The sequence below is a fragment of the Aulonocara stuartgranti genome, assembly GCF_965226115.1.
Source record: "Aulonocara stuartgranti genome assembly, chromosome: 23".
Taxonomy (NCBI): Eukaryota; Metazoa; Chordata; class Actinopteri; order Cichliformes; family Cichlidae; genus Aulonocara; species Aulonocara stuartgranti.
The window spans coordinates 53165345-53184142 of NC_138958.1; the positions used below are offsets into that span (position 1 = coordinate 53165345).

Here is an 18798-nt window from a genome sequence, read left to right on the forward strand (position 1 = left end):
CAAAGAGAACAAATCCTGCATTTCATGACTGTGGCTGTGGCAGCTTTTCCAGCAGCTCTGCAGCACCGCACTACACCATCTCCGCCCGCCGGATTAATAAAGTCTAATCTAATCTATTTTATGGACTTTTGTATCATTGATAGCATTAATGTATCTTTTAAAAGACACCAGCATTCACATGTCTACCTCACAGGTGTGACAACCAACCCCAGGACCAGTGCGATGCCCACCTGACCCAGTGACAGCTGCCTATTATGAGCTCAGTAAGAATGCAACGCTGTGTGTCACCGTTACATTCTTTGTTCATAACAGCGCATTTGTTGAAACCGTATGTGTGTAGGTGGTGCAACATCGACAAAGCCAGTCCATATTAGAGGTTAGAAATTAAAATGGAAATGAGTGGTTTCCATCAAATTTTTTTAGATCATATCTGGCTGAATATGACATAAGATTTCATTATAAACTAGATGAAACATAAAGAAACTCCTGTTTTTTATGTGTGTATTTCTAACTTTCTGCTTCTTAATTCAGATCAAACTGAGGTTATTGTACTCGGCCCTGAGAATCTTAGAAATATGGTATCTAAGCAGATTCTTACTCTGGATGGCATTACCTTGGCCTCCAGTAACGCTGTGAGGAACCTTGGAGTCATTGTTGACCAGGACATGTCCTTCAACGCACATATTAAACAAATATGTAAGACTGCTTTCTTCCATTTGTGCAACATCTCTAAAGTTAGAAATATCCTGTCTCAGAGTGACGCTGAAAAACTAGTTCATGCATTTATTACTTCCAGGCTGGACGACTGTGATTCATTATTATCAGGAAGTCCTAAAAACTCCCTGAAAAGCCTTCAGCTAATCCAAAATGCTGCAGCAAGAGTCCTGACAGGGACTAGAAAGAGAGAGCATATTTCTCCTGTTTTGGCTTCCTGTTAAATCCAGAATTCAAAATCCTGCTCCTCACATACAAGGTCTTAAATAATCAGGCCCCATCTTATCTCAATGACCTTGTAGTACCATATCACCCTATTAGAGCGCTTCGCTCTCGCTCTGCAGGCCTACTTGTTGTTCCTAGAGTATTTAAAAGTAGAATGGGAGGCAGAGCCTTCAGTTTTCAGGCCCCTCTTCTGTGGAACCAGCTTCCAGTTTGGATTCAGGAGACAGACACTATCTCTACTTTCAAGATTAGGCTTCAAACTTTCCTTTTTGCTAAAGCATATAGTTAGGGCTGGACCAGGTGACCCTGGATCCTCCCTTAGTTATGCTGCAACAGGTGTAGGCTGCCGGGGATTCCCATGATGCACTGGGTGTTTCTGCTTCACTCACTATGTGTTGATAGACCTCTCTGCACTGAATCGTTCGTTTTTATTGGTTCTGCCGGAGGTTTCTTCCCGTTGAAAGGGAGTCTTCTTTCCCACTGTCACCAAAGCGCTCAAAGGGGATCTTCTCTGTATTATTCTACAGTCTTTACCTGAATATGTGTATTCTCATAAAAACTAGAGAAGCATTTAGATATGAAACAAGTCCATCAGCTTTGCCTTTGCACTCCAACAAAAGGATTTAAAATGAAGCATAAAAATGGGAGCAGACTTTCAGCTGCTCAGGTACGTTTGTGTGGACTTGGTGCAGGTTAAACACAACGAGGGTTCCAAAATACAAACACAGATCATTTTATTTGAAACATTAGCGTACATTAAATCCACTCACAAATGCAACATTTCTCTCATCTAAGTCAGATGTAAACAACTAAATAACCTGGATCACATCTCGGTTTGTAAACCCAGACAAATTAGTAACAGACTAACAAAGCTCAAAGCATCTGTACACACCAGCTCCCCAACTATCTACATCTCACAGGGATGCAAACTATTTCAATATTTTAGCATCGTAAGAGTTCACATCACATTACAGTCTGAGTGTCTGCTGATGAGCCCTCAGACTGTAATGTGAAGCTCATTTATGACCAATGTCCCAGTGTGAGTCTGTGGGACAGCACACAACGTGTCACACTAAAACAAACACCTGATGAGCATAAATGCGTCGGCCCAGTGATCTGTGGCTGCTGCTCGTCTGAGGCACTGATTCATTAAACCTTTCACAAACTCTCTGTTTGCTAAACATGAGCCGACACATCTACACATCCCATGTAAATATACCAAACACCTGAATTCAGCTGCTAAATGTTCAAACTTTTAGTGACATCGTATTTAGGACACTGTGTACAATTACTTCTCATCTTTTGGCATAAATCATATGTTGATAAAGAGCTGCTGATTCTGAGCGTTCATCTACAAAGCAGCAGACTGACTGTTAGGACGATAAAAAGGTTTTGGACAGACGGAGGAAAATGAATATTTATAATCAAGCTCAAGATAGCAAGAAACTCATGTTTGTGCTGTATGTTACATTAAGAGCAAAGATCCTAAGAGTTGGCTACAACGAGTGCAATAATAAATGTGCATTTTTTGTGTTTCATGAACAGATGTGCTCACACTGCAACCAACACTACAAACATCTCCATGCGCTCAGCACGGGCTGTGCTTCCTGCTGTCGTTTACCAGCACTGGAAATGTGCGTGGCCTCCTGAAGAATGTGCACTTCCACTAAACGCTTAAATCATGCGACAAACACGGTTCTTTTACTCTAAAATACACATTTTCAGTTGATTTTCATCGGTCACACACTGAGCCTAAACTACAGCTCAACTAATGAAAGCTCTCCTTCAGTTTGAAACACCTCCAGGGACCAGGCTGGCTAGCATGAACACACCCTGCTCCAAACGGGGTCACTGCTGTGTTTGGATGTGTTCATTTTGCGCTGCCCAGCAGCTTTTATATCCCTGTTCTCTGCAGAGGTGTGCTGCAGAGGTGTGCGCTACGCTGAATAGTATATGTGTGTATTTAGTAAACTGTAGTAACGAGTGTTTTAAACGGGAACCCTACAGAGGAGACTTACTGTTAAAAATATCACCTGCATGAATATTTGCACCTACTTTAAAATAAATGTGTGTATTACCACAGTGCCAGAGTATTCATCTTTACAGTAGTTACACACAGCCAACAAACACAAATACAATGCTCCTTTCAAATCACCTTTGGGATATTCTGATTTTTGTTAAAGACACAAAGAGAAGATGCACACTCAGATGTTTGCAAATGGACAGTCTTCAAGCTGGGCTACAGTTGTAGTTCTGGTTTAAGTCGATCAGGCTGCAGAAGCACCACCAACAAGGCTGACTGGAAGTTGAATGAAGTCCTCTGGCAGCAGGAGAGACGCGTCTAGTTTGTCTGGAGCAGGTTGCTGAGAACTGAAGTTAGAAAGAGCACAGCGATAAGCCAGTGCCTGTTCACAGTCACCACCAGGGGGCAGGCTGGGCTTAGTTAGTCTTTTTGGTGCTGTTCTGGATGTTGCCAATATCACGCTCCATCGGACCTTCATTTAAGACTTGTTACATATAATCACTGATTATTTCCCCCTAATCATTCTTTAGTATTCGAGCTGCGAACAGCAGACTGATCTGCATTCAAACATTTTAAATATTCACTTTGTGCACTCTGATTTTTCTCCTTCCAGTTCACACTTAACATGACTTTATCATATCAATGAACATCTGTTAGCAAACAAGCTCACTCACTGCTCAGGTCACACATTTCAGAGCGTAACAGTTTTAAAACTGTTGACTGACCAGTCATCGCTCCTGTGTCACAGCTGAGAAAACAAGTAACACTAAAGCTACAGTAACTAGAATCTACTCTGTAATGAGGGGCTGAGAGGTACTCTTTACTGTTACTCTGTGACAGCGTGACAGTCAAGCACCCCAGGCAGGTCTCAGTGATCACCTTGGTGATGGGTGTGGTCTCGTCATGAAGGTTCACTGAACGGTTTGATGAGGTGATGCTGCTGTCCTCAGCAGATCTCAGTCCAGTGAACACTCCTTATTAACCCATTCACTGCCAGGGTTTTTGAGCATTTTTACTCATTTTTGAAGAGCCACAGAAAACTGTGTGTTATGATCATATAAACGCTGAACCTACCAAAATGAAGAACAGACTCTCTTCTTCCATCCAAAAAAAAAAGCTTGTTTCTACCATTTTCCATTCTTTAGTAATCAGCTGTAGAAGAGAGGTGGGTTCCACCAAAAATGCCTGTTTTGACCAAAAAAAGGGAGAAAACGAGCTTTTTGTGAAAAATACATTTCAAGCAGTCTGATGTTCACTGACAAGCTGCCCGAGGTTGTATTCTAGCCCCTCCCATTGGAAACGTAATTGACGTCTATAGACGTCAATGGCAGTGAATGAGTTAAGACACCTTTTGTAACTTCGTAGTAAGCAGCCAGCTTGAGCCTGATTCATGGCCGTGTCACAGAGCCCTGACGCTCTGCAGCCTTCTCACAAATAAACTGTGAATTATCACTGGTGTAGAAGTAAAGACAGGAAACAAAGAAAACAGTCTTGTTTCTCCAAAAACCTCACATTTTTCATTCTGTTGAAGCCCTTCGCCCCTGGTGGTGGAGAGAATACGATCGTACACTCCCGTCTTCAACCCAGGTTACAAAAATCAAGATGCGCAGGCCGTCCGAAACAACACCAAAAGTGGCGCATGCGCGGGCAGCTTTGGGGCGTGTCACGCCACCGTGCGTGGACTGTGAGAACTTACCTTGAGGCTCGGAATGAGTGCCTTGGTGTCCTTTACCACTCTCTGGATCTGCACCTGGATCAGAAACACTTATCAGGATGATGTCAGAGTCCTGTTATCTGTAATCAGCAGTAATACTGAACTCATTATTACAGAAACGAGGGATACCGACCTCCCTGCAGCTTGAAGCACAGTTTCTTCTTCTGATAAGCAAAGTAACTGGACGCTGCTCCCACCAGGGCAACGCCTACGGCACTGATGATTCCTGCAATCGGACCACTCCCTTCGAACGGAAAAAGGACACAGACATTACTGGAAGGGACCCACTTTAAATGTATTCAAATTCTATTTTTTAATCGGTATGTCAAATGACTTCGTTTATCAAGATCAGAGTAAAATCACTTTAAAGCAGGAGTGTCCAACTCCAGGCCTCGAGGGCCGGCGCCCTGCAGGTTTAGACGTGTCCTTGATCCAGCACAGCTGATTTAAATGGCTAAATGACCTCCTCAACATGTCTTGTAGTTCTCCAGAGGCTGGGAATGAACTAAACCTGTGAATCAGGTGTGTTGACCCAGGGTGAGATCTGAAACCTGCAGGACACCGGCCCTCGAGGCCTGGAGTTGGGCACCTCTGCTTTAAGAGTGGCAAATGTTTGCAAATACTTGTAACTTGATACCTGCTCAAGTGAGAAATCGAAACAGCGCTCTGTGTTTGTTTGGCTCACAAACATGATCGTTAGAGTTTAAGATTTTAGGAACAATTCAAAAAGCTTGATCCAGACCCAGTCCATGAGCTGTAATGACCACAGTTCACCACACGATGGCGGTACCTGTGGCGTTAATAACTTTCAATGCCACAGTTACTGGCAGCACTGGGAAAATGTGCAGGAAGGCAAATGAAAGGCAGATGCAGCAGCTCCAGTGCAGGGCGTGGCAGCATGAATAATGAAGCTGTTCTTTGAAGCCACACTGAGTCACTGAGCTTTGTCTCATGATGCTGCCGATCACTAAAACAGGGAGTTGCCTGGATATTAAACAACAAGAAAACAAGGCAGGCTGGCAGCTGTGTGCATGACTTACTGCTGGGAAATGTGGAGAATGTCACTCACTGCTCTCCTGTCTCACACAGGACCCCCGAGGGCTTAGCGTGATGTGTCTGTTATGTTATTATGATACTGGGACATAAGTCGAGGTCATTATAAAATCTAAATCCTACAGCACAACAACTCTCGTGGATTTAGGAATCATATTTCAGATACACTGACCGTTTCAAGCTGCTTTTATGATTTTATTATTATGTGTTACACTTTTCTCAAAATAAAATCCAAATCCCTTAAAGACTCGAAGCAAAAACCAAAAGTCCAGTCACACAAAGAGCAGTTCAGAAGCTGAGCTGTGCCAGAGAGAAGAAGCATCATCGGATCACACATCAGAAAGTCTACCCCGGGAAGTTTGCAGCTCTACATGTTGGATGTGTCAGCTGAGGCTTTCAATGCGTGCTATCCTAAGAATGCCGACTGTGGAAGAGATACGCAGGCGTGTCCTGACACAAAGGGATGGCAGTAAAAAACCTGATTTCCAGTAAGCAAACCAGTTGTCATGAACATGGATGAACATGTGATATTTAGCTGCATTCACAGTCAGACGTTCTTTAAAAAACTCTCCCAGTATGAGGTGCTGCTGGTATGTGGTCCCCTCTGACTGTCAAAGTACTACAAAGCACACATTTGTTTGCACAGCAACAAATTACACAGAAAATGAAGTAACATAAAAAAGTATCCCAATGACCACAATCCTGGCACCCAGCAAAACAACATGTCTAACTGCTCATTTTGAGTCCATCAGATATTGAAAACAGCTTTTGTAAACCGCCGCATGACCCAACAGCTCATTGCACAGCTTGTAACAGATCCATGGCCCGCTCTAACAGAGGTGTTAAGATCTGCTTTAAGTTGGACATCCAAACATAGAATTCCTCGGGCATGTTAGCGTTTAACATCTTCAGGATGTGGCCCCACAGAAAGTCTGGATCTGCAACGACACAATCGTAGCAGGGTTTTAACCAGAGGAACCAGACCGGGGGGCCATTAGCAACTTAAACAAAATGCAGCCCATCAAACAGCCAGCACATAATCCAGCTCCTACCCACCAAGGTAATGAGCTTTCAAAACAACTAGTAACAGGAAGTCCATAATGATAAAAACTTATGTAGGAAAGCAGAGGCATTCTGTGGTGCTTCCTCCATGACAGGAAACAGGAAATGACCAACAACAACTCAAGAGCTTCGATTCTGAAGACGAACACACAGGAAGAAGGGCTGCGCGTCTTCAAGGCCGAATAGATAAATGTTGGTCTCATGTGCTGAAACCTTTTTATAGCGACTGCACAACCAAATGATCCACTGTTATTATTACAGCTCATGATTACATCATCACCACATTTAAACAAATTCCACGTGATCATAAAAACAAGAACACTGTTAGTGCTGGAGACTGAGCATGGTCCTCATATGGAGGACACACTGTGCAGGTCTAGCAAAGCATGGACTGAAGATCAAACGTGGGACTCACCTTGAGGCTGGTCAGCGCCACCTGTGGGAACACGGGATTCACATTAATCAACAGTGTTTATTACAGACGTGCTTCATACTGTGACACTGATGTCATGTCATGCTAATGCTAACACGAGGACGAGCGAGCTGCCTTAGTGCAGCTTCGTGCTTCTGGATTCTTGTTTTTCTGTTTACTGCTGCATTCATGTGGTTCAAAGTGCGTCCTGGTTGTTCTTTATAACCACAGATGAACCAAAAGGCACACGAGTCCTCTAAGACTGTCTGCAGAGCTGCTGCTCTGAGGCAAACCTGTGTGTGTGTGGGTACAGTACAACAGGCCCATCGAGTGCTGCATTTCTGCACTCGTCCAGGCAAAGCATGGACTGAAGATCAAACGTGGGACTCACCTTGAGGCTGGTCAGCGCCACCTGTGAGAACACGGGATTCACATTAATCAACAGTGTTTATTACAGACGTGCTTCATACTGTGACACTGATGTCATGTCATGCTAATGCTAACACGAGGACGATTGTGCTCATTGGCTGATCTTGAGCAAAGTATAAGTATTTTTTGTGGCATGATAACTTAGGACAGCAGTGCACTCCTGCTACTCTTGTTAAATGAAACATGTAGTCATAATATTTGTAAGGTAAAAACGAGACAAGATGAACCAAAATACTGCATACCCTGAGGACCCATGGCACGACCTGGAAGAAAAGGTTAGACGTCAGTCAGAGAGCTGACCTCAGACTCTCAGCACAGCAAATCAACATGACATCACATACCTCAGTCATGACTTGTCTTTCCTGTCTTTGGTCAAAATACAACTAATTATTCTAATGCTGTCACTAAACCAAGACCAAGGGTGTCCATCTCCAGGCCTCCGGTGTCCTGCAGGTTTTCGATGTGTCCTTGATCCAACACAGCTGATTTAAATGACCTCCTCAACATGTCCTGAAGGTCTCCAGAGGCCTGGGAATGAACTGATCATGTGATTCAGGTGATCTCTAAAACCTGCAGGACACCAGCCCTCGAGGCCTGTGTCCTGTTATCTAGGAATTAAAAAACAAAAAGATCTACACTTGTTTTTCTGTATTTTCCTTTTTTCCAATGATAAGAAGAAACAACATTGCAGCAGTTCTGATAAATGATGAGACGTTTTGATCTGTCCTTTGGTAAAAATAGCTTCTAACCATTTAAAGGTCAGCAGAACAGCATCAGCAGCTCAGTACTGATCTACACAGGAGCACCTCAGACTGGTCCTAACGTAGCACCTTTCTAGTTCTGGGGCCCGTTCTTCGTACGTCGCTTACTACATCCAAGATCAAATGACACATCCAAGATCAAATCATCGCGCTAACCGTGAGCTCGCTAATCCGGTTCCCCGAACACACCTGCTGTTGACGATTAGTACAGCTGGACGCAGGAATGTGACATCACTGGGTGTCGTAAAAGGGGCTACGCATCGATAGTAGAAACATTGATCGGCAACCCGCTGATTGGTCGGCGAAAATGTCGAAGGGGCGTGCTCGGTATTTTCCGGCAGCAGAGCAAGAACTCTTGAGTGAGGGATTTCAGGAGTTTCAGAGTTTAATTAAAACGCAAGAGAACACTGCAAAGGCTGCAAAAGCAAGGAGAGAGGGCTGGCAGAAAGTTGCTGACAAATCAAACTCGTAAGTAATTTAATAATAATAATAATAATGGAGTGGATTTATATAGCGCTTTTCAAGGCACCCAAAGCGCTTTACAATGCCACTATTCATTCACTCTCACATTCACACACTGGTGGAGGCAGCTACGGTTGTAGCCACAGCTGCCCTGGGGCAGACTGACAGAAGCCAGGCTGCCATATTGCGCCATCGGCCCCTCTGGCCAACACCAGTAGGCGGTAGGGTAGATTTATCATATCACACCATATTATCCAATATTATATTACATTATATTATATTATAATATGTTATATTATATCCCCTTTCACATTAGAGCCACAACAGGACCCACTAGAACATGGGAACAAGTAAAAGTGAAATATAAGAATATTCTACAGAATGGTAATATTTATCACTTATATTGCTTGTCGTCTCTTGGAAAGAGACCCTGAAATAATCTGTTTGTTTGTTCATAACAGCAACCAAGAAAAGGGCAGAGCAAAAAAAAAGACAGGTGGTGGTCCTGCACCCCCTCGTCAACAAGTTGGTTAAGTGAATAATACCCTCACGGGAATATCGATATCTCTCTATGAGCACACTGTCGCGCTGAGCTAAAGGATCCTGTCTGTCCCGCAATATATGCTGAATTCTGAGGACTCTCCTTATCAATCTTGCACCTTCCGCAATGGGTGGCTCGCGTAAACGGACAGGATATGACTGCGACAGACTTCCCAAATCCACCTTCACTTTTATAGCCGTGGTCTCTCATCTTGATTACATGAAGTAATTTACTATTACTACTCTGAAATATGAATTACATCTGTAATAATCACATACATGTAATAGAATGTTAATAGTACATTTCCCTTTTTTAGGAAATGACCTGTATGTATCTGTGTGAAATCAATAAAAGGATCAAGTGCTGCATTATCTTTAGTTACATTGATGTTATTTATTTATGGTGAAACAGTGGTGGAATATCGCTGTTGCTTTCGTATGAATGACGCGGACATACCTGCGTGGCCGCGATCTAATCCTGTTTACATAAAGTAAACCTGCTCCCCAGCAGGTTTACGCTTACGGCTCTGTTGCTATGACAGCAAGTCCCGGATGAGCTTCGGGGAACCGACTGATCCAGGATCACGCGAAATCGTCAACAATCTAATCCGGCTAACCTACTTAGCGAGGTACGAAGAACGGGCCCCTGGTGACCACTTCAAGTCTAAACAAAAACAACAAAGTGAAAATGCTTTTATGTCCCATCCTCAAACCTCCAAATGTGACCAATAAAAACAGTTCCAAAAGCTCCATCGCAGCTTTTTAACCTTTCACACAGCGGTCACTGCAGCTATTCAAAGGCTGTTTACTTGTACGTCTGTCAGTGTTGATGGTATACTTGCACATAAACCACTGCACTGGACACTGATGTGTCCCTCCAAACCCTATTTGTTATAGTTTATATACATGCTGTTATATTGACATGTTTTTTATCAAAAATATTTGAGCTATTTTATAGTTTTTACACAGCGTATATTATTTATTTGTGTGCCTGTTGTCTACCTAAGTGGATGTAAAAAACTCTTTGAAAAGTACACGTTTAAAAAGAAGAAGTTCAAAAATCTTTTTTTAAGCCTAAAGAAGAATAAAAATACTAAAGAAAAACATCCAGAGTGCGGCTGTCATAATTCATGCATGGAAGGGTTAAACAGATGTGCAGTAAACTCATTAAATAACAAATAAGGGGCCAAAGTGCATTAACCTCAATGATAAAGACGGCCAAAAGAATCTACTGCAATAAAGACTAAAAATAAAAAGATAGTTGCTTCTGTGCATATGAAACTGTCTCTTTTGTCTTTAAGTAATTTTAGTTCCCTCGAGACAACATCAAGGATAAATAATGAAACAGTGTTGGAGAAGAGCCACAGGGCGTCAACATTACCGTGACATTATATCAATGTGTTGTTGTCTTCCAGTGACACATGATACCATTATAGCAGCTGGGCAGAGTCAGCGGTAGTGAAGGGCAACAAAACACAACAACAGAGAGGAAGTACTGCACAAACTCCAAAATGTTTCCTAAATACAAACTGGAACCACTGAATTTTCTGACTCACAAATGGGAAACAAACTGCATAACAGCAGTAACAAAACACTTATCAGCTACAGTGCAGATTTAGACCGTGTTATAGTGCCATCTGTCATTTATATAATCAAAGGTCTACAGCTGCAAACACCAGCAGTATACAGCTGGAAGCACAACGAGTAACATCCTGATGCATTTATCCCAGGGGTGTCCAACTCCTCACCCTGGGTCAACACACCTGAATCAAATCATTCCCAGGCCTCTGGAGACCTTCAAGACATGTTGAGGAGGTCATTTAGTCATTTAAACCAGCTGTGCTGGGTCAAGGTCACATCTAAAACCTGCAGGGCACTGGAGGCCTGGAGCTGGACACCTGTGATTTAGGGTTACACAGAGCCAAGACAGAGACATAAAAAACGATAGAAATAACATCATAAAACAACCGTTATCGTACCTCCTGAGCGGCCTCCATCAGGCTTGTAGTCTCCATTGCTTACATCAAACAAGTCGGAATCATCAAACGTTCCACCACCTGAAAAAATGATGAACAACCAATTATGCCGTCACATGAGAACACCAACACTTCTGTACTGCTACAGCTGTTTCCACATGTTAACAACATCTGCTGAGACTGAAAATCTGCCACAAAGACACTGCTTGATGATCAATGAACACAAATGTGGGTTTTCTTGATGAATTCAGTCGTTGTCATATCTTAAAAAGGTAAATTTATTTCCATTCATGGTTGTGACAGGAAAAGCATATGTAAGGTCACGTGATTATATCTGACCAAAACCTCAAAATGCCTCAATTATTATGTTTATTTGCCTTCATGATGTGCACTGAAGAACTGACAGGGAAGCAAAGAGACAGAGCCTCAGGTCAGAGCTGCTAAACTGGAATCTCATCCATAAATCAGTGTCGAACCAACAACCTGCCACTGACAGCAGCTTATGAAACAGAGGCTTACCTCCTCCACCCTTTGGTGGGTTGACAGCAGGTTTGTCAGGTTTAGTGGTAGGTCCTGTAAATACAAATGCATCATGAGAACCAATAATAATATATACGATAAACAGAGCAGATGGATTAAAGTCTATGTGGGCAAAGGCCCACCTGTGAGCACAGCAGCAGTGCTATACGTCCATGCTCTGTGCAGATAGCACCATGTTAGCATTGAGCCACACACAGCAGTCAATCAGCCAGACTCAACATTAATGACTGAGTCCAGACTGAATCTACAGCTGACAGCTCAAAGCAGGTGGGGGAGGGCCAGCCAGCTCGAGCACAGATGAACTCGCTCCACACTCTCTCACCCTTGTTGAGGCGTAAAGGAAACGCTTCCCAGTACTCACCATTGCTACTACTAACAAAACTGGAGTGACTGATGGGAATGATCCATGTCTTTACCTGGATTGACAGCATCTCCCAGATTGAATCCATTGGAATCTGTGACATAAAAAAGAAAATTCTTCAAACACTGTAAGTGATGATTCATTTACCTTCAAATACACTCACACACAAAACAAACATGTAAAATCCATCTTAGCGTCAATGTCCCTGCATCACAAATGATACAAAAGCACAGGATGTATGAAGGCTGTCAGACCTACCAGAGTCTCCAGGACTTGGTTTCTTGGGTTTTTCCGGCTGTGGCTCGTCTGTGGAAGAAAGATTAATTTAAACAAAACAGTGGTGGACAGTCCAAGCATGGCTAACGAGGAGCTATTTTATGATTTATGCTTAACAGTTTTGCATTTGTAGAAGTAAAAATCAGACATGAGATTAAAAAAGGACAAATATATTACGCAGAACAAATTCTGACACTCAGCAGAAGACAATCAGTAAAATAAGACGTCAGCGTATCTACCTGGTCCAAATGCATCCCAAAGGTCTAGCTCACCTGAAGGAGAAACACATGGAATTAGTCTGTTAACCCGTCCACGTGTGTGGCTTCAAAACAGGAAGCTGTGCAGCATATCAACTGGGACATACGTTTAAATCTATATTTATACCGTTTTATTTCTGCTTTCACAGTCTTACGTTCTTATTATGAAGCAGTTTCTGGGAAATTTAAAGATGGCACGAATGACTGCCAGAGCCACAAAGAAGAGCATGAAAAACATCCAAGTTTGATTCATCGAGTTTGATTTACACAGACGATATGTTACAATGGATACACCTGTAATCTCATATATATACATATATATGTATGTCATTCATGTCATTACTGAGCACTGACATATTGTGTTCAGGACAATGGGACAGACTAACACAGATCATCATATGTGTAGTATACATCACTGTAAACAAAAGGCCACTGATGGCGTGCTTCAAAGTTCAGTCGTAACACATGAAATACTACAAACCATCCTTATTGGGCTGCTCTGGTGCCTTTGGCTTCTCTTTGGGCTTTTGGGTTGTCGTTTCTAAAGAAACAGAAAGAAACGAGTGAATGAAACCTTTAAAAAAACAATGCTAGGAAAAGTGCCCGATGTGACGGTCACTCACCTATTTCATCCAACCCATCCTCCAGGCTGAGTTCTGTATGAAGAAGACATGAGGAAGAGCATTACAGTTTAATAGTGGAGACTGTTGACTGTAACCACAGGAGGGTAACACTGTCACACTACATCACACTTCACATAAATACCCTTTATATTTATATCTATATATGTTTATATCCAGCTTTGTCAGCATGTCTGATTTCCTCTGAGTCTTTAACTAGCAGACACAAACATGCCCGTGTGGGCCCATGGTGGGAAGCTGTGAGTGACCTGGGTCATGAATGGAAGGCTGGGAGTACTGGGAGTGCTGGGAGTACCAGCAGAGCGAACATGTCCAGAATGGTGACGTCACATTAGATGGTTTCATGCACAGTGTGGACGGTGGCAGGTAGATGTGAGGTTCATGTTTCACAGTGACTGCTGTTTTTATTTCCCGCTGAACGCCATAGTTTTACATTTCTATCATGTTTTCTACGATATCATCACTGAATTATTAAGATGTTTGGTATCGTGTTGTTTATTTGTAGCCTTTGTTTATTAACATATTTTAAATACCTTCACGATCTGTACTTTGTAAAACTAATCTTAAATACCAGTTTCACTAAGTCGAACTTAGAACTGGGAAAACTGGCTGAAATTAACCAATTGAATTTTTTACCTATTCATGTTTTTATTGCAGAATGGAGTCAGAATGTTCCCTGTGCTATTGAAAGCAGCACTGAGTCGTCACAACCCACAGTCCACACTAATCGCATGCCAGATGTGCCGGGCCCACAGCTCACTGTGCCCCTTGCGTGTTGGATACAGTCATACAGTGTATTTGCTGGTTGCTAGGGCAGCTCTGACTGACACATCAAGAAGCTGTAAAAAGCACGAGTCACAACTGAAAGTAGGAGGTGTGAGCCGCACTTTGCCTGAACAAGTGCAGAAATCCAGCACTTGCTGGGCCCGTTGATCTTGTACTGTACGCGCCCACAGACAGGTTTGCCTCAGAGCAGCAGCTCTGCAGACCGTCTTAGAGCAGCGGTCCCCAACCCCCGGGCCTCGGACCGGTACCGGTCCGCGAGAGTTGAGGCTCAGGTCTGAAATGTCTGGTTTTCAGGGTTTTTATCAGTTTTCAGCGTTATTTTGTTATCGTTTTTAGCATTTACGCGGTTTTCCTGGGTCTTTTCACGTGTGTTATGAATAGATTTTCTTTTTTCGGTACCGGTACTAGTTTTATTTTGTTGTATTTATCCGCGACACCTTAAAGGCCGGTCCATGAAAATATTGTCGGGCATAAACCGGTCCGTGGTGCAAAAAAGGTTGGAGACCGCTGTCTTAGAGGACTCGTGTGCCTTTTGGTTCATCTGTGGTTATAAAGCACAACCAGGACGCACTTTGAACCACATGAATGCAGCAGTAAACAGAAAAACAAGAAACGAGAAGCACGAAGCTGCACTAAGGCAGCTCTCTGGCCAGTACTCGAACTAGTTTTTGCATATATTCCTTTTATCTGCTTTGCACTTTTTAAATATAGTTTGTGACCAGATGAGTGCAGCATGACAAATGTTGTACAGCAGCAGGTGATGGACAACAGAAGCTTTCGGATTTTGTTTCATTTTAGTTTCATTCTCTGGTGTCTTCCTACAATTAGTTTATCCATGCTGGGAGTTTGTTGTTTAATTGTTTGGCTTATTATGTAATATATACGCAGCCTATATTTGTAGATCTGTGTGAAGGGAGGTTTCTTCATTTGATTGTTGGGTGTATTATTGTAGGGTCTACCTTACAATATAAAACACCTTGAGGCGACTGTTGTTGTTGTGCTGAATACAAGACAACTGAACATACAACGTTGCCTCTCTTCACAGTTCTGTCGTTAAAGATCTGACACATTTTGGGGTCAAGTTGAGTTTTTCAGTCTATTTTTCTCAGTCTGTTTCAACCTTGGTGGATGTAAGCAACATTTGAGTGGACATGAGCCCACTCTAATCCCCCCCAGAATTCAGTCAACAGCTTTGAAGGTATCGTGCTGACAGACAGACAAAACGCACATATGCACACAGCACCACAAACCTACGGCCTTTTCTGACTCATGCCAGGACAATATGTATTACATGTAGATTACTGATCAGCTCTTTGTGGCTCTGATTCAGTGTTGCTCATGGTCACATGACCTGTGACAGGTGATGTAAGACGATGGCTCAGAGGTCCATCCTGGGAGTTCTGCAGTTTGGAATGTGTTTTAATTCTTTTCTCCAAATATCAATTCCCCATCAAACATGCACGTATGGCCCCACGGTGAGCACGCCAGTGTGGGTGTTTCGGCATGTTTCCTGGGTTACAGTTATAATTTAAGATTTATGCAAAGTATCGTGACGAGCTGTGGGTGAAGTAGAAAACCTCAGTTACTACAGTGCGTGCCATCTACTTTAGAAAGCATGCCTGTGGTTTGCCATACCAGCTCTGTTTGAGTTTCATACAGGAAGTATGACAGAGGAAGACGTGCAAATGGCGTGCAAACTTTAAATGTAGCTGACACTCACAAAGGCTGGACTGATATCTGTCAGCTAGCTTAGTAACGCCCCCAAACAGGATGCAGAAAGGACACCAAACCTAGATAAGTGGCAGAAAATGAATGGATGTATTTTTGTCCCCATGACGTTTTCCCGTGGAAAAAGTTTATACCTTGGAGTATAACTATGTTGAACAAATCCTGGATGTGTATAATATGATGTGATATGATATGTGTGTTACTTGTATTTGATTTTTGGAGTTGTTACTGAGCACTTTCTTGTTGTTAGTGTCTTTAATGTCTGTAATTTAGTGTGATGTGTTTATTGTTATTAACCTCTGTCTCTCTTCCACAGCATGTCTTTATCCTGTCTTCCTTCTCTCACCCCAACCAATCACAGCAGATGGCCCCGCCCCTCCCTGAGCCTGGTTCTGCTGGAGGTTTCTTCCTGTTAAAAGGGAGTTTTTCCTTCCCACTGGGTTGGGTTTTTCTCTGTGTTATTGTAGGCTCTACCTTACAATATAAAACACCTGAGGTGACTGTTGTTGTGATTTGGTCCTGTACAAATAAAATTGAATTGAATTATCGTTGTGGTTATTTGTCCGTCTCCAAAACATGAACTGGATTTCCAAGAGGTCAAATAAATGTAATGTAAAGTGAACAGGGACTTGGACACTAGTGTTTGAACCGAGGAGAAGATCAGCTTGGTTGATTTGGATCTTCTCACATTAGTCCAAACAGATATCCAGCCACGTCAGGCCCACTCACACTCGCACTCACAATCTTTTCTACAGGCACCCCAACCTTCATTTGTAAATGAATGAAAATAAAACTGTTTGCTTGATCCTGACGAGCAGCATCTTTTCGCTCTAAACTCGTAGCAGTCGTGTGACAAATTGCTTCCACTTCTGGAATTTGGTGTATTCCCAAAAAAGGAAATAATCCTGGAAACCTCAGAGGAACCAGCTATCATGTGTTTGACCCAAAGAACAAAAAGACCAGAGGACCACACTAAGGACACTGTAACAAACATGTAATAAACATTTTTCAACATTATATGAAATGTAGTGTTAATGTAATTATTCCAAAAAACATCTCGAGTATGGAATATGTTGCAAATGATATGAGCTTCAAGCCTAAACTCTTTAATGACATCATTGCGCTCTGGGAGGAACATCCTTCAATCAATAACTCGAACATTTCGGCGGCTACTGTGTAGCGTCTGTAACTGATACATGTTTTCTAATAAACGGGTTATGAGTTTGTTTAGCGAAAGAAACGTCCGCTTTATTTGAAAAAGCACACAAAAACCCCACACAGGAAGCCCAGATCTCCCAGTTTTACACTGGGAATTGAACGCAGCCTATATCTGTAGATCTGTGCGAAGCTGGCAACATTAAATTTGCTTCAAAACCCCACGTGGGCATGACGTGATCAGCGATTGGCGCACACGCATTAAAGTTTTGAGAGACGTGTTACGCGCAGTTTCAGACGTTTGTGCGCACAGGAGGGTTGTTAACAGAGACAATGTTCGGATTCGTGAGCTGAACTAAATAAATTGTGAATAAAGGATGAGTATCCCGGTTTGGATCGAGGCAAACAGTTCAGCGTGTGCTCAGGTTGCAGGTTTTTGTGTGCATTGAACCACAGTCCTCAAAAGTTACACGTTATTACAAACATTTGTCTTATTTTACGCGTGTGGATCATATCGTCCGCATGTGCAAAGAGCAGACGTTATTACTACGAAATAATACCCAGCTTTTCAAAGAAGTGCTTCTTTGTTTATTTGCTTGTTTGTTTGTTTTTGGCAAGTGGCCAAACAACTTTTTAATTCGCTATACTCGTCTCGCGTGACCTTAAAAAGCAGTTACACACAATAATAATGGCAGCTGTGCTTTTACCTTGTGTTAATGTTCCAGTAACCAGGAAAAGCAGCACCGCAATCCTCAAACAAAGCTTCATGTTGGCTCTTCTTTAGCCGTGTGCGCGGGTCGGCGGCGGGTATTTGTGGACTCAGAAACACTCCGCTGGTGTCTTCTTACACTTCATGAGTCAACTTTGCCTGTGAAGCACAGACTGGGTGTGGCAGCCTCTGAGAGGGCGTTGTGCGTGAGACGCAGGGAAAGATACAAGAACAGCAAACGGAGCCTAAAATCTTTCAGTGATTTCCCCAAAATTTACATCAGCCGATATAAATATTGCAGTTCGTATGTTTGCTGCTGATTATGTACTTCAGTTACGCCTGTAGCTATATAAGACTGAGCTTTTTTAAGGCAGGTGGGAGGTCTTTCATGGGATGACTCATATTTTCTGGCTTGGTTGTAGCCCAAGGGCTCAGGCTCCTAACCAGCTTATACAACAAGAACCAGCAACAGTTTCTGAAACGTGTGTGCCGCCTAGTGTGTGTCCGCCTCTGTCATTTTACACCCTTTCTCCACATTGTTCATCCATTTTTGTTCCAGTTTAACTTTTACAAGTAATCTGATTTTTGGCTATGATTACTATGACATGCAACAGTTCAGGGGTGTATGCCCATGCCTGTGTGATTACAGAGAACTATAAACAGTAAGAGCTGATCTAGATTTGCAACATAAACACACCTGGGATGCCTTCTGCTTATCAGATCCCTGTAAATGATCACAAGAGTTTCAGAAAACTCAACTTCTGACCTTGAGGTCACTGAGATTCAAACTCATTCAAGATTTGGCCTCATCAGTGACAACGATGAGGCCGCCTACAGGGAGGAGGTGGATCGTCTGGCTGAGTGGTGCGACACAAACAACCTGCTGCTTAACACCGAGAAGACCAAGGAGCTCATCGTGGACTACAGGAGGAATGCTGACCCACATCCACCCATCCACATTAAGGGGACGGCTG

The 18798-nt window shown here is 42.8% G+C and overlaps 1 protein-coding gene across 5 annotated transcripts; it reads right to left on the reverse strand.

The window, feature by feature from the left end:
* Nucleotides 1–1656: 1656 nt before the first annotated feature.
* cd99 (CD99 molecule) lies at nt 1657–18210 on the reverse strand. Of its 5 annotated transcripts, XM_082524139.1 has the most exons (15): nt 18124–18210; nt 17823–18069; nt 13429–13461; nt 13287–13346; nt 12788–12820; nt 12531–12578; nt 12328–12366; nt 11891–11944; nt 11375–11452; nt 7875–7895; nt 7595–7615; nt 7207–7227; nt 4810–4920; nt 4659–4712; nt 1657–3309 (listed from the first exon to the last, which is right to left on the reverse strand). In XM_082524139.1, the coding sequence occupies exons 2-15, from the start codon at nt 17881–17883 to the stop codon at nt 3281–3283; spliced, it is 663 nt and encodes a 220-aa protein (XP_082380265.1). In that variant the 5' UTR covers nt 17884–18069; nt 18124–18210; the 3' UTR covers nt 1657–3280. The 5 variants fall into 5 exon arrangements, with proteins under 5 accessions (XP_082380265.1, XP_082380267.1, XP_082380266.1 ...); XM_082524141.1 differs by lacking the exon at nt 7875–7895; XM_082524140.1 differs by lacking the exon at nt 18124–18210 and having other exon boundaries at nt 17823–18085.
* Nucleotides 18211–18798: the final 588 nt, after the last annotated feature.